The sequence below is a fragment of the Canis lupus genome, chromosome 10 (genome assembly GCF_048164855.1).
Source record: "Canis lupus baileyi chromosome 10, mCanLup2.hap1, whole genome shotgun sequence".
NCBI classification, from domain to species: Eukaryota; Metazoa; Chordata; class Mammalia; order Carnivora; family Canidae; genus Canis; species Canis lupus.
In genome coordinates, this window is record NC_132847.1 from 56,594,945 (window position 1) to 56,611,577 (window position 16,633).

The 16,633-nt window shown below is 39.4% G+C and overlaps 1 protein-coding gene across 5 annotated transcripts in view; it reads left to right on the forward strand.

Annotated features, from left to right (window-relative positions):
* The window catches only part of TDRD7 (tudor domain containing 7), a 72,835-nt gene that overhangs the window by 36,758 nt on the left and 19,444 nt on the right, over positions 1-16,633 (forward strand). For all 5 annotated transcript variants that reach the window (XM_072842035.1, XM_072842032.1, XM_072842031.1 and 2 more), the window contains 5 exons: positions 3,524-4,110; positions 7,646-7,832; positions 12,287-12,398; positions 14,065-14,267; positions 15,407-15,541. In XM_072842035.1, the coding sequence (XP_072698136.1) occupies positions 3,524-4,110; positions 7,646-7,832; positions 12,287-12,398; positions 14,065-14,267; positions 15,407-15,541 (1,224 nt within the window). The remainder of the gene's footprint in view (positions 1-3,523; positions 4,111-7,645; positions 7,833-12,286; positions 12,399-14,064; positions 14,268-15,406; positions 15,542-16,633) is intronic.

Genomic DNA, 16,633 nt, shown 5'->3' on the forward strand with positions numbered 1-16,633 from the left:
TCACTGTTGCAAGGTACTCAGGGGTCTTTATTCACTGCTGAAGTTGAGATTTTAAATTGGTTTCTTTCTGAGTTCATAACCTGGCTAATGCTTGGAAGAGCTGGGAAGCAGGCCTCTGGGTAAATGTAATTTTACTGTACTGTCTCAGGTTTGTATTGGCTGGTGACCATATAAAATGAAATTTAGAACTTAAAGCTTCAACACAAAGAACCAGTACCCAGTGGAAACAAAACTGTGGCTGGATGAGACATATACAACTGTTTTGGAAATCTTTTTGATTTAATTGGACAATACCAATTCTGTTACAGAAAATTCTAATTCCATGAGAGACAGTAAGTTTACCTCAGTTGCTCATGCTGCAGAGTTAGCAGATGAGCTTTCCATAGACTCAAAGGATTTGGGCTTCAAGAATTTAAGTTTACAAGTAAAATTAGAAAGGAGGAAGTAAAAACCTCTTATAATTAAGAAGAAAGGTTCTAAAAAAAAAAAAAAGAAGAAGAAAGGTTCTAGGTGCATAGGATAAATACTTTTATTTGTGTGAACAAATGGGGTTCCCAGAGAAATTGGTGTTTGAAATCCTTGGGCCTCACATATACCAAACCCAATATGTCTACTTTAAACTTGCAAAATCCCAGAGGGATGTGAGAGAAGTATCTCATTGCAATTCCAAATGAGGCAGAAATCAAATTAAGTATAATGAACTCATGGGGTATAAAAAGTCTAAGGCATGTTAGATACCAGAATCTTCTGATGAATGCCAAAGAAGGTAGTTTAAACTCCATAGTGTAGGGAGTTAATCTTTTACGTTACCTACCTGTCTCACCTGTTGAGGGTGAGGGTGAGGTGGAGTAAGTAAAGGTGTGGAGTTCCAGGTCATGCCACTTCCCAGACTGGTAGTTTTTTGAGTGGATATCCTCTTTTGAGTTGCAAGAAGCCATGTGGACAGTTGGGGTATGGGGCTTGTGAGAGTTATTTTAGATAAGTAAGAAATTCCACTGAAATAGGTTTCTACCATCCATTTCAGAGAAGGTGTTGCAGAAAGTTGAAGAGAGGTCTGTAGGCAAAAAATGAAGGTGGGTCCAGAAAGCTCAGCTGGCTTTCCATGTGGAGGACTGTCATGTCTTAATCAAAGATTACATTAATTGAGATTCTATATGACAAGTGAATAATTCACATAGAATTCTTATTTCTTCCTTTGCTCCCAAACTGTGTTTCTCAAACCTTCCCTGGATACTGCATTCTTATATCTTATTAAGTGTCTTAAAAGCACAGTGAGAATTGGCATTTTAAGATTCCAGATTTAATTGGCATTTTAAGATTCCAGATTTGAAAATGTGAATCTCAAGACCATTGAGAGCAGAATGAGAAATGGTCCAGACATTTATATCCCTGAGGCTTAAAATTAGGGACATAGATTGTGGCTATTATATAATCCACCATCCAGAAGGTCACAAGGTGTCAGCAGGAGTTCATCAATGATGGCTGGGAATGCCAGAAGATGCTAAACATGGACTCAGTTGCCTCTACTTTCATTGATCCTTGAGGTTTTTTAGTCATGGACTTTTCCCCCAGTAATCAAAACTTTTTTTTCAAAAATTTTTTCCTTTTTATTTTCTTTTATATATATATTTTAAAAGATTTTGTTTATTTATACATTAGAGACATAGAGAGGTGGAGAGATAGGCAGAGAGAGAAGCAGGCTCCCCACATCAGGAGCCTGATGCGGGACTCCATCCCGGTATCTGGGGATCGCGCCCTGAGCCAAAGGCAGATGCTCAACCACTGAACCACCGAGGCATCTCCTCAAAACTTAAACACACAGAAGAATGTGAGGAAGAAAACCTAATGTTTTATACTTGTGTTAATATTCATCTTCACGTATCACCTAGAATATATAATTGGACTAAAAGCAATCTATTTAATATTAAATTGATGTCTTTTGACTTTTTAAAGTTGTTCTTGGGTAACAAGACAATATCTTCTTTATATACACATATTTAGGTTCTTTCTTCCTAAGCATTATATAGCAAATGAGTAGATGTCAGTGTTCTTTACTAACAAGCTGAGCTATCAGGAAGAAAGCTAGGAAATATTTAGACAAAACTAAAGAATACATTAATATTCTATTCTTCTTAGGAGAGGGAGGACTTCTTACAACCTTGTATTATTACCTTAGTGGTCTGGAATACTCTTCTAAGGGCTTAAATTGCAACTAAGGAATAGCTGAATAAGATCTGACAATAGGGGAACATTTTAGAGGGCTGTGAATGCTAACTTTAGTCTAGTTAAAGGTTGAGACTTATTTTTTTTAAGATTTTATTTATGTATTTGGCAGAGAGTGAGACAGCACAAGCAGGAGGAGCAACAGAGAGCCCTCCCTGTAAGGCTCAATCCTGGGACTCAGATCAAGACCTGAGCCAAATGCAGACGCCTAACCAACTAAGTCACCCAGGTGCCCCAGAAACTTTTTAAATAAAGGGCCAGGTAGTAAATATTTTCAGCTTTGTCATTGTTGCCCACAGTCTGGCACAACTTCTTGACTCTGCTATTGAAGTATAAAAGCCATACACAACACCTAAACAAATGGGCATGGCTGTGTTCCAATAAAGTTTTATGTACACTGAATTTCATACAATTTTCACATCATGAAATAATTTTGATTTTTTTTCAACCATTTAAAAATATAAAAATCACATTGGCTCATGGGCAAGACAAAAGCAAGTTGTGAGCTGCATTGGGCTGCAACTTGTAGTTTGCTGACCTCTGGTCTAGTAATAGAAAGGCTTAAAACTTGGGGGTGGGGGGGTGGGGGAAATGGTGCCATATAGCAGTTCCTCTTCTCCTATACAAACAGATGCTGTTGAGCCATGCCTCTCAGAAATATTACACAGATAAAATTAGGGATTGAATGACATAAGTGCCAGGCATTTTTATCTCTTGTTCGTTGAAGGGACAACTTTTAACTAACTTTCTATTTTGGTGATTGTAAAAGCTGCACCTTATCTCCAGAGGGTCTTTTTCTAAATAATGGAAAGCTAAGGGTTTTCTCAGGATACTGCCAGAAGAAGAAAAACAACTAGCTCTTCGGTTTTGTCTAAATATTTTCTAGATTTCTTCCCAGTGGTTTATTCCTGACAGTTCTGATACCTATTCACAGCTTCATCCCACCTTGTATTCAGTCGATATTATAAGCTGTTGCTTTGGATTTGACAGAGAACTAAGTAAGATGTGTGGTTTACAGGGCAGAAATTCTCATGATTTTGTAGGGTTGTTGGAGGCCAGACTCCAACATAAGGAAAATTCATGCTATTTTATTTTCCTCTTTATTTCTGAAATGTGGCTCATGAGTTATTTGTAGATGAAGGAAATGCATTAAATCTTAGTAGTTGAGAAGAGTAAAATGTACACTTTGTGTTCTCTTAATTTGAAAACAGTGTTGTCCTCATTTGAAATGCATTAATGTGTTTTCAGGTTGTCTATAGCCATTGAGATATCTGTTATTTGCTTTATTTAAAAATTTCAGGTGGAAAAACCTGGTAGCGGTGGTCAAGATTTGCTGCTTTATCCAGCTAAGAGAAAGCAGCTTTTGAGAAGTGAACTGGATGGTGAAAAAGTGCCTCCATCTCCACTACCTGCTCCAAAACAAATACCACCATTAAAAGGGTGTCCAGCAGTTATGCCAGGAGACTTTAAAGAGAAAGTCGCAGAGCTGCTGACAAAATACTCAAGTGGTCTTTGGGCCAGTGCACTCCCCAAAGCATTTGAGGACATGTACAAAATGAAATTCCCTGAGGATGCCTTAAAAAATCTTGCCTCACTTTCTGATGTATGCACCATAGACTACATTTCTGGAAATCCCCAGAAGGCCATTCTCTATGCTAAACTTCCATTGCCCACTGACAAAATCCTGAAGGATGCAGGGCAAGCACATGGCGATTATGATATCAAGTCTATGATTGAGCAAGAGTATTTGCAGATAGAAGAAAACATTGCCAAAAGTGTTGATACCTTTCTGGAGAATACAGCAGTTCCTCCGTTAATCATCCCAACTGAGGCATCCCCATCTGTATTGGTGGTTGAACTAAGCAACACAAACGAAGTGGTTATCAGGTGGGTTTTATTTTCTAATTCTTTAGGACCCTGGTGTATTGTCACTTGGCTATTTTTCCCACAGATGCTGGGAGTTGAGGAAGAATAGTATATTCTTAGTTCTGTAGAGTTACAATGAAATATAATAACAATTCTTGTTTTCATATCTTGCACATTTCTCTCAACTGCTAGAACCTTTTTGTGTTTGTATCTCTTAGATTAGTTCTTATTCTTCTACGTTATGATTATTTATGTACATTGGTCTCTCCCAGTAGACGGTGAGCATCTTGAAATCAGACTTTAAAAAAATCAATCTCTTCATACATACTTAATATTTGTTATATTTGTTAAATATACATCCGTTCTTATGAGAAAAGAAAAAAGCAGTTTTAAAAATTGGAATGATAGTGTGCTCTGAATGTGAAACAAAATTTATGTTGAAAACATGATAACTATATATGTCAAAAGCAATACCTAATCCATAGAAAAATTAAGTCACCCACTAAGTAGGTAATACTATTTAACCTGGGACTATGTAGCATTTCATAAATGTCAGAACATCTAAGCACTGCCTACCTAGTATGATACATCAGATTAACTCTTGGAGCCAAAGGTACTCTCTGGTTTCTTGGGCTTTTTGATAACAGTCATTGCCAAAGTGGCTGGTGATAACTGAAATTACAAAAAACAACAACAAAAAAAAAAAACAAAAAAAACAAACAAAAAAAAAGGTCCAGACACTTGATGTGGACTTTTGGAGAAAATATAGAATACATGAAAGATATTGAAAGACTATAATTTATAGTTTCTGACTCTGGATAAAGAATGGGAAGCAGTGTAATAGCTGGATCTCAGAAGCACCCAGAGTGGTTGTGGACAGAAAAGGAAAAGGCTAAATCAGAATAGTATCCAGGCTGCTTCAACCAAAATGTCCCTATGGTTTGGACTGTTATTCCTCCAGAGAATCATTGCTAAACTGGGAATGCCCTAAAGAAAGACCACAAAAAATTATCAAGTTCCTTCAGTGGAAGAATAGATAAAAAATATTAAGTTCTTCTACTTAAACAAACTGAGTGGATAATGAAGTGGAATCAAGTGTCTTGGTATGTTCAAAGTAAAATGTACAGAGGCTTTACAGAGGTCTTGTTTGGTACAGCAGTTGGAAATGAATAAACCTCTTATTCTAAGATGTGGTACAGCCTGAAGCTGTAAATGGGTTGTTGAGAGTTAGAGATCCGACTGGGGTTCACTAATAAATTGAGGTAGAGGAAGGTTGTTGAGGAACATGTTGCTAACTTTATCATTATAAAAAAATTTAAACCTGCCTCCTTGGCAGGATCCTTTGGTGTCTGATACTGTTAGTTGTTGGTTCCATTGTCCGACCAAGCACCCAGCACTGGGCTAGACAGAGCATGTGATTTCTGGTGTTCTTACCAAGGGATGGCAGGATTCTGGATCCAGTCCAGGACTGTAGTAAAAGGGTTCTCATCTACTTTAGGATGATGGATCCAGGTCCTCAGATTATTTAGACCCCCTTTTCCAGTGTGAATTTGAATCCTGGAATCCATATTCTACCGTTTAGCACAGTGGCTGGCAACCAGGAAGTACAAGGGGTACTGTGTCCTGTTGGGTTGATCCTAGGTCATTGGCAACTCCCCCCCCCCCCCAAACCCCAGTTCCAAAGACTTAGATTCCAGCAGGGCTGAGTCCTAGTGTAGATTTACATCTTTACTCAGGCAGACAGTAGTAGGCTCTAGAAACTGGGCCTGTGACACTCTGAGGTGTCATGGCGGAACCCTGAGACCAAATATGGGAATCCCTGGTCTCTGGTTTCAAAGATTAACTCTGTAAAGCCTTGTATTTATGGCATACCTGAGTTGGCCTACCTGTCATTCTTTGCCCACATGCTCAGGTAATTTGGAGACAATGCAGGACCTCATTCTTGTCACTTTCCACTATCAAACCAACTGTAACATCATCCTCACCCCAAGCCGTGTAGCCACTCATCTCCACTGGTTGCTGTAGAGAGCAGATTTTATCCTGCTTCTCTCCCCTGGCCCCATCCCTAGCAGGTGCCCATGCCCAGCAGACTGCCAGGTCACAGGTTGCTGCCCGGGCTTCAGCCTTTTGGGCTCCTAGAGCTGTAGCAGCACTAAACGGAGCCCCTGGGAGACTCTGGGTCCCAGGAAATGGGCACATGGGTGGAGCCGCAGACCTCCCAGGAACGTTGGGAGCTGAGCGTGCAGCTGCACTGCAGGCAACACCTTCACATTCGTAAAGTTCAGTCAACTGAACCCACACAGTGTGACAAGGCTTCTTAGTTTCTAGAGTAGATAACATCCACATAGTATTTGGTTTTAAAATAGCCATTGCCTCAAAAGAGGCGTTCTTTCCGTTTTGTGCAGGACTTTGTAAAGCTTTTTTTTCCTCGAACAAATAGGTTGAATAGGGTATCTTCTGTCTTGCTTATAGTTACTAAGAATGCATGACCACATTCCCAAGGGAATAGTTTCTTAAAGCTACATAGGACCACTCAGGCCCTGAGTAAAAGCTAGAACAACACTAAGGGCAATGTGCTTGTGGCACGTCCCCCATCTCCACAGTCTGTGATTCTGGTGCTGTTACAGCACCGTTCCAGCCAAAGACGCTTCATCCTATGGCCGAGATAGCTCCTGCTGCAGGCCCCAAACTTAGTTTGCTGGAGTTTACATCCTGGAAGGCAGCCTTTAGTAGAATTGTCCCCCAGCACTGACAGGCAAAAAAACAGCCTATTTGTCGGAGGAAGGGAAATAGTGTGTTGTGATAACACATGCTAGGACAAGGTGACTGCAGTTTCAACAGCAGAAAATTGTAGAAGGGGTAGGCTGTATCATGAGAGAGACTTCTCAGAAAGTGTACAGTTTAAAAGAGATTTAGTCAGAAGATATCTCTTTAAGGATATCAAAACTCAACATTTTGTGGTAATTTGTTTAAATTTGTTCAGTAAGCTGGGGGGATGGGTTGTCACATGGTCATGTTTAATGTCTTTAAGGCTTTGTTTTTCTCTATTAAAATTTCAGTTGTTCTCAGAGCTTGAGTCTTGTTCAACCCCAGCCTTAGGTCAAACGGTCAACTAGATTCTCTTCTCAATAATCTACAAAGATTGCCCGCAGCCTTAGTCAAAATCCTAAATCCACTCTTGTTAATCTGGCCTGCTTTGGCATCTCCATATCCCACCATATCTCGTCTCTTCCCTTCCCTTGAATCTTAGCCTTGTCCTCCCTGTACATTCCCCAACTGTGACATCCTCTAGCTGTCTGGACTGTTGTCAAGCATTTGCTCTGGTGTGTTCGATCTGGTCTTATTTTGCACGAGCTCCACAATATTACATTTTCCTTTTCAAGACAGAAAAGAAATGTTTACTAAATATATGTTCTCTAACCTGTTGGTATAAGCTATGCCTGAGACTGGAACCAAAGATGGCAGTGGAAGAAACACAGAGTAACGTTAATGTATTCCCATGGTTTTCTTCCTTCTGAGTTGCTTCATTTATGCTTTCTTCCTTTACATAATTCAGGTATGTGGGCAAAGACTATTCTGCTGCTCAGGAATTAATGGAAGATGAGATGAAAGAGTATTATAGTAAGAACCCTAAAGTCACGCCAGTCCAGACTGTGCATGTGGGGCAATTACTGGCTGTAAATGCTGAGGAGGATGCTTGGTTACGGGCACAGATCATCTCAACAGAAGAGAACAGAATAAAGGCAAGTACTATTTACTTTGTCAAAGCATTATGAAGGCAAACACATTATTTTTCAAACGTAAGTGTTCCTTCTAATATTGGGTCCTTCCTAACTACATTTAGGGGTTTTTTTCTTCTAGGAGTTGACAAGATAATATCTGTAAAAGACTTTATCCCTGTCAGTTGTTAAGTCAGTGATAGTCATATTATCTCAGAGGTTTTTTTTTAAAGTCTTCTTTATGACAGTATTCATAATCTGTGATATAATCAGGAAAAGGCCTTTATTTCCATTCCTAGGAGATGTGTAATAAATACTGATCAGAGGATCTGTGGACTTCCTATCAGGTCAGAACTCAGGTGTGAGGAAAGCTTATAGATCAGAGGACATGACAGTCTTCCTCTCCCCTTTTCTGCAGCCAGTCAAGGGGAACTCTGAAACAGGACTCAGGTCGTGCCCCAAGAGCTATCTGAGTGTTGCCCTCTCAGTCCTCTTGGAAAGATCAGAGGGATCTTTTGCCAGTCTCTTCCATCAGCAGGCTCCAAGATTTCCAGACTTAGCCATGTTCCTAGTGGTCAGCCTCTGCCCCATGGCCTCTTTTCTCCCTCAGTGCAGACTGAGAATGAGTACTCGCTCATTCTCAAGGCACAGTTTTGTCTAGGTTTTGCAAGCAGGGAAATATACTTTTATTTCCACAACCTCTGTTCCATAATTTGAAACGTATTTTTTGTGGTGGTGTCAGTCCCTGGCAAATAACCCCTTTTGTGCCCCAGAATGTGAATACTGCTCGCTGAACCTGGGCTTTAGTCCATCAGAGACTCTCCTCCAAAACCCCTGACCCCAAGAACAGTGTCAGGAGGGTCAGAAAGCAGTGCTTGCTGTTTCTTACCCAGATGGTTTCACAGAAGAGGCCCTTATCCTCTCCAGAGGCAAGCTCACCCAAACCACGTAGCCACCCTTGGCCATTTACAGAGAGATTTGGGAAATTCCGTAAGTAAATCTACAAAGCTATAGCTTTTAAGCAATTTGACCTGACTTTAAAAATCTGAAAATTGGGGCAGCCCAGGTGGCTCAGCGGTTTAGTGCCGCCTTCAGTCCAGGGTGTGATCCTGGAGACCTGGGATCGAGTCCCACCCACATCAGGCTCCATGCATGTGGCCTGCTTCTCCCTCTGCCTGTGTCTGTGCCTCTCTCTGTGTGTCTCTCATGAATAAATAAATAAAATCTTTTTAAAAAAATCTGAAAATTGGAATAGTTTGGCAGTTTCTTATAAAGTTAAACTTACCATATAACCCTAAGTATTTACACAAGAGAAGTGAAAACATAGGTCCACAAAAGGGCTTATACATGTTTGTAGCAGCTTTATTATTTATAATCCCCAAGCAGAAACAACCCAAACGTTTACCAGTAGGTGAATGTATAAGCAAATTGTAGTTTATTCATATAATGGAATACTATTCAACAATGAAAAGGAATGAACTACTGAAAACAGTCATGTGGATAAAACTCATAGACTGTGCAAGTGAGAGAAGCCAGATACAAAAGACTTATCCTGTATGAGTCCAGATAAATGATGCCTAAGAACAGGTGAAATTCATCTGTAGTGATAGAAATCAGATCAGTGGTTGCCTGGGACAGATGGAGGTGGCTTAATTGGAAAGAGGAAAGGGGAACTTTTTGGAGTGGTGGATGTGGTCTGTATCTTGATTAGAGTGGTCATTATGTGGGTCTATACATTTGTCAAAATCCATCAAACTGTATGCTTTAAATGGACATTTTTCATTCAATATAAATTATATGTGGATAAAGTTTGAAAAAAATCTGGAAAAGTTAAGGACCAAGCAGAGACCTGGACCAGGAGGGACCACAGCATGATTAGCAGTTTGGGCCCTAGTCCTGTTTCTGCCTGTGAATGTCCTTTGCCCTTGGTCAATCCCTCCATTCCCTAATCTGTGTCTCAAATACTCTTACCTGTGTAAGAAAACACTCTGATCAAGAGACCCTGTCTTCACTGGAACCTCCTCTGGGAAAGAAAACCTTTCACACAATCTGAAGAATGTCTAAAGAAGAGGTAAAAATCAAGAGGGCAGTGTCATGAAAGCCAGAAGAAGGAAGTGTCTGATGGGGGGCGCACCAGCCGTGGCGTGGCTGCTGAGTGTTGGGAGTGAAGGAGTATCTCAGTATGTTGTATAGTCCTAAGCTCCTAGCAGTCGTTGGAGCAATTCTGGCCTGAGCTTGTTCCCCACAGCCCCATGAAGCAGACAGACATACAGTTCCCCCTTTATCTGGAGAAACCCCATCTACTTAGCAAGTCTTTTTCCTCTTGAGCTATGCTGTGCCTGAGAGCAAGTACAATTCCCTCCTTGCTTTCCACTTGTCAGATCCTTGGTGAGTATGGGAGACAGGAGTATGAAGTCATGCCCTGAAGTGAGTGCCCTCTGGTGTTGACCCAGACTTGCATCCCAGTGATTCCAGCTGCTTCTCTCACGTGGCGCTGTGAGATCTATGGCCACTTGATGGTGCCAGAGAACCAGGAATTGCCTGGGGCTGGATGCCAGGACTCAGCCTATTTATGCTGATCCCAGGGCATTAGAGAGAGAAACTCCACTCAGTCCTCACAGGGCAAAGGCCCAGGGCAGAGTGTGTTGGTAGTCAAACTCTCAACCCACGAGCGAGTGTTTTGTAAACTTCAGCTGCCATACAAAGATAAGATATTTGAGGGGGATCCCTGGGTGGCTCAGCGGTTTAGTGCCTGCCTTTGGCCCAGGCATGATCCTGGAGTCCGGGGATCGAGTCCCAAGTTGGGCTCCCTGCATGGAGCCTGCTTCTCCCTCTGCCTGTGTCTCTGCCTCTCTCTCTCTCTCTCTCTCTCTCTGTGTGTGTGTGTGTGTATCTCATGAATAAATAAATAAAATCTTTTTTTTTAAAAAGATAAGATATTTGATTCAGAAAGAAAGCAGGAAAAAGAAAACAAGCTCCAGATGTCACAGAAACCCTTTAAAGATTTTGGAGCACTTATTTTTTAGTCTCTTAATACTACGAATACATTCTGAATTTCCTAGGAATGTTGATTTCACATGTTGGTCCTATTGTTAGACCTTGTTCTCTCCATTCTAGGTCTGGGAATTGCAGAGTCCAGGTTGTAGGTGGCGATAGCTCTTAAAGGAAAGGAGCACTTCTGACTCCTGAGGCCTCTGGGGAGGAGGAATGGGTGCTCATCTGGGACTAGAGAAATGGGCCCACAAGCTTAAATGGCTAGCCGTCTGCTCTGGGAGCCGAGTCAGAGATCTCAACCTATGGGGAGAATTGAGTCAACATAGGACTCTGGGAAATGATTGTCTCCAACAAGCGACATACAGGCCCCCCACACCCAGTTATCTGGTGGTCCGGAAGAGTGTTCAGGGTCTCTGCAACTCTTCTTTTTTCCCTTTGATTCTCTGCTGAGAATTTCTGTTTTGTATGTTTAGTATCATAATCTACATACTAAGAAGTGGCCTGTGGACTTAATTTTTCTGCAGGAGGTAAAAGCACTTGGATCTATGCTACTTGGTATTTATCAGCCATGCCTTTTGCTTTGGTTTTTGTTGTTGTTTTGTTTTAATAATATCATCTGTTTGAGTTAGAGAAGTATACTAGATTTTTAACACTTTCCCTAAGATTTGTAGTTATCATCATAGAGTTATCATTCTAAACCACAGCTCAGTGTTTCTAGATTTTATTTTTCTCAAAAAAGAAGCTTTGTTTATATAGTCCTTTCCAATATAATGTGTTTATTAATACTCTATAAATAACATCCAAGCTCTTAATGATCTGTGCTAATAGTGAAGAAGAGTTATGCAAGTTTCTGCAAACACAGACCTCTGTTCAGCAGATTTGGGGGCTTTTGCTGAGCTGGACTAAGGCCTAACCCAGCTTTGCACCAGTGAAGAAAAACAAACCATAAGTACTTATTTTTACAGTGTAGAACTCCCTGTTATCTAACCATGACATCATTGTTGTCGCTGACAGCAGCCTGGTCCCTCCAAGCATAATTGCTGGGAGTCGGCCATTATAAGTGCTGTTCTGGGGATTTTGAATCTGATAAATACCCCTCTATAGGTGATGCCCTCTCTAGAAACAAATCAGATCCTTAGGGGTGTGCATCCTTAGTGGAAGTATATGAATCAAGAAAGAATAAGGTGAGGTGGGCATCACCTTATGTTATGATGAGAGGGCGGGGGCAGTCAGGGTTGGCCGAACCAGTGGTGCTGCTGAGTTCAGCAGTCTCCCCTTGTTCTTTCCATTGGTGAAGAGGAGTGGGGCCTGGGGTCAGGAGGCCCAAGTCAGGGCCACCACCCTGGGCGTTTTCCAGGCAGTCTGGCATCCCTTGACATGCTGATTATGGAATAAATGGAGCCAGTTAGAGGCACCAAATGTTTTTTAAGAAGCAACAATAAAGAATTTTATTTGAACCTAAATGATGTTTCTGTTATCATCAGGTATGCTATGTTGACTATGGTTTCAGTGAGAATATTGAAAAGAGCAAAGCATACAAATTGAACCCAAAGTTCTGTTCACTCTCATTCCAAGCTACGAAGTGTAAGCTAGCAGGTAAGAGGAACTTTTTTTAAAGCTCTCTCTATTTTCATACATTATTACCGCTGTACTTTTGGGTGGTTAAATCCTAAAATGTACTACGTATCTGAAGGTCTTATAATGTGTTATTTCTTGAAAGATATAAATAAAATCATGTTTAATGTCCTCTTTCTAAGATATGATCTTTATAAACATGCTACAATGTTTTTATTTTATTTTATATATAATATAGTTTATCATAAAAAGGTCTGTTGGCCAACTTAAAGGTTTTGTTGTTGTTCTAACTGCCCTAGCAACAACTGCTGGAGGCCCTGAATTATGGGGTTTGATTAGTTTGAATCCAGTTGTTGGACCTTTTGTGAAGTGACTTTCTGCTTCTTCCCATGGAAGTGGGCTCTGGGTGCTGCTCATTACCAAGTAACACTCCTTCGTGCACCCAAGCATGAGTTAGTGCATCCCTGGCACAGTCGATGTATCACTGTTCTTTTCTTTCCTCCTCACGTGTGCAACAGTGACATGGTAGGGATAACCTCCAATTGTGGAGGATGCAGTGGCTGTGTTCATATGTGAAGAAAGACATGGAAATGGAAGTGTGTGAGCACTGTGCCAGGAGAGCCTGAGCTAAATTCAGAAAATGATCACCATTCTTTCCTGAAAATTAGCCCAAGGAAAAATACCTCCTTCTTAGCAAGAATGAGTCTTTATATCAAAGGAGCTGGGTATGGCTCTGTGAGATAAATCTCAAGTAATTTTAGAAGCCTGTTAGAAACCTGTGAGAGTTAGTTTGGAAAAGAACATGTCAAGAGCACAGGACAAGAGTTAGGATGCTGAAATGAGAGGTTTGGGAAAAGCTGTAATGTTACGTGTCTGGAGAACAGAAAGAGAACAAGAGAAATGTATCTCAGAGGGAGTCTGTGAATTTGTGCTTATGGATTTCAAGGGGAAGAATACAGAAATGAACCTTATAGTACCATTACAGAAATGATGAGCTTGTTTTAATTAGTTTAATAGAATAACTTAGAGTTGTCATGTATATGCTACATAGAATTATAATTTTCAAAGAATTTAAAGTAATTAGCCTACAATAAAACTCACCTGATACCCATATTATGTTAAACACAATTTAATCTTTCTTTGATAAATCACAAAGTTCTTTGGCATATTCAGAATCATCCTAGTGTACTTAAAAAGAAATACAGAAAAAATTATTTTGTAAATTTCCAATAAATGCATGTTCATTTTATATGAAATAATTGTATATTTAATTAGAAAAATGAAAAGGTGAAGGGTAAATTTTTAGGAAAAGCATTACAAATACATGACTGGTAGACATAACTGATAACTTCTTATATGTATTAGCCTTTTTGTTTTAAATATATGTTTGTATATAAAGTGAAGACCATTTTCCTTAGGTAGAAATTCTGATAGAACATCAGCTTTTTTCTGTTTTAAGATTGCCTGCCTTTATGTAATCATTTAAAAGGGCATTCACACTATAATATATATTAGAAGACCTAAGGATAGGTTATGTAAAACAAAGGTTCCCTAGAAAATTTTGTAAGAATTTTATAGTAGATTCACAATTATAATAAGTGGCCAAAACATTTTAAGATAAACAATCCATTTATCTTAAAATGATTCTGCTAATTAAGTAGAAATTAAAATATTCAATATTTTTCAGGGTTGGAAGTTTTAAGTGATGATCCTGATTTAGTAAAGGTGGTTGAATCTTTAACTTGTGGAAAGATCTTTGCAGTGGAAATACTTGAAAAAGCGGATATCCCGCTTGTTGTTCTGTATGACACCTCAGGAGATGACGACGTCAATATTAACGCCACCTGCTTAAAGGCGATCTGTGACAAGTCTCTGGAGGCTCACCTTCAGGTAGCACAGTGACCACTATAGTCATCTGTTAAACATATTGTAGGGAAGAAAGTTATTAGAAAAGAACATTTTAAATTTTGGGCTAGCAACAAATAGGGACAGATTGTGTATTGAGGGGAAAAAGGCAAAGGGTGCTGTTGGAGGGGGAAAGAAGGCCAAAACATAAACAGTCATTATTAGGAATTGGGTTTTCATTTTATTTTCCAGTTTCTACACTAAAATTGTATTTTATATGAAATTATTTTCAAAAAAAGGGTTGCGGAAGGGGAGGTGGGCAGAGGGATGGGGTAACTGGGTGACAGGCACTGAGGAGGGCACTTGATGGGATGAGCACTGGGTACTATACCATATGTTGGCAAATTGAATTTAAATTTCAAAAATGTAAAAAAATTATTTTGCAAAGACAATATGGGCGGATACTACTATAAAAGGGAAAGTTAGATCCATGAAGATGTTTATTAAGTTGCTAGCTTTTACAGTTTTAAAATGTGAAAAACATAAATTACTGCAAAGAAGGAAATTCTTAAATAACTTATAGAACAGCCAACTCTAAAGAATAGGATGTTAAAATGGTCCTTGTGAAGGCTTTGTTGCAACATTGGAAAAACATTTTTTTACTAGGTAGAACAAAAGTGAACTATAAAGATAATATTATAGTTTGACTAAAAACAAAGGCCAAAATTAAACTTTTACATTTATAGTTTTTAAAAATTACTAACCTTCATGTGGCCAATAAACACATTTTAGAAAGTGGGCTGATAATGGGATTGATTTTGTGAGTTTTAAATTTTAATTTCTGATCATATTGCAAAAATACATTTTTATGTAATTATAACTTCTATAAATTAATGGGGAGAAAAAAACCCAAATTATATTCTTAGCCTTTCTAGGCAATGAAACATGGTAATAGGTTAATGTATGCAAAATGTCTACCTTGTGCCTCACCACATGATATTAGATACTCCTTTCAGAAAGAGGTATCCAAATGAGTTTTTCACATTACTCTATCATCTTATCTATTCTCCAGCTTACTTAAAAGATTTTAAAATGCAAAGACAAATGAGATTTGTCACCCCTTAAGCAGATAAGAGCTACGCTCTATTCTCAAGCATCCTTGGTGTGTCCTTTGTTTGTTCCAGATTGATGCTATGTACACAAATGTCAGAGTGACTAATATTTGCTCTGATGGCACACTCTACTGCCAGGTGCCTTGTAAAGGTCTGAACAAGCTCAACGATCTTCTGCATAAGATAGAGGACTACTTCCATTGTAAGGTATGGCAGAGAATCCTCCTCCTCTAGCATTAATCCTAAAATTGCAAACAAGAATGTTCTAAATATTAAATATAAGAATGTACTAAATAGTATACGTGTGTGTAACTTTTGAATAGTAGAAGGTAGAAGCTATACAGTAGTGGGTAAGAGCCCCAGACTGCAGAACTTAAAAGACAAAACAAAACAAAACAAAACAAAAAACAAACAAACAAACAAAACAAACAAAACAAAAACCACTGGTTTCTGCATTATCAAATGAGGATATAATAGGGTGTATATCCATCCATAAGATTGTTGTGAGGACCAGTGGCAAGACTGTTTAGCACAGTGTCTGGCACAGAGTAAGTGCTCAGTAACTGACAGATTTGTTATTTACAAGGTACAGTTGGTGATACTGTAGTGCAGCTGCTTGTAACTTTGTTTGCTAGAGCCAGATGGGTCCTCTGTCTCAGATAAAACCATGGAATTCAGGGGAAGATAATTTCTAGGCATCACTCCCCAAGCTTTTTTTGGTCCCTGAGAACCTACCATCTCAGTAAATGTGGTTCTGTGTTTAAATGTATTAATAAGCTCCTTACCCTTTGATTCTAGTAGTATTTTCTGAATCACAATCTGTAGAGGTTTTGTTTTAAGGTTCTAAGGTGATGTTCTTACCTCCATTAGGGGATTATATTTGTAATCTGGAATATGCTATGGTTTTGAGTGATTAAACCCTAATATGACTTCAGTCTTGACCCCCCTCACCCACAGAAGTGAACCCTTCCCTCTAACCTCTGAATGTGCCTCCTGGCATCATTTGCAGCATGGTAGTTTACCTATTTGGGTGTTTGTTTGCCTTACTAGAGTGCAGGCTTCTTGAGGGTAGAAGGTTTGTTTGCCTTACCAGGTACTGTTAAGTACCTAATTCATTTAGCTACTACAGTATGTAATCTAGTGTCATACATAGAATAGGTATTCCAAAATATTTACTGAATTGGGTTAAACTTGTATTCAGACTACAGCCTAGAACTGAGGCATTAGATCTATATAGCTTTACCTCTTTCTGTAATACAGATGTCTTAGTTGTATCTCAGGGTTATTACTTAAGTTTGG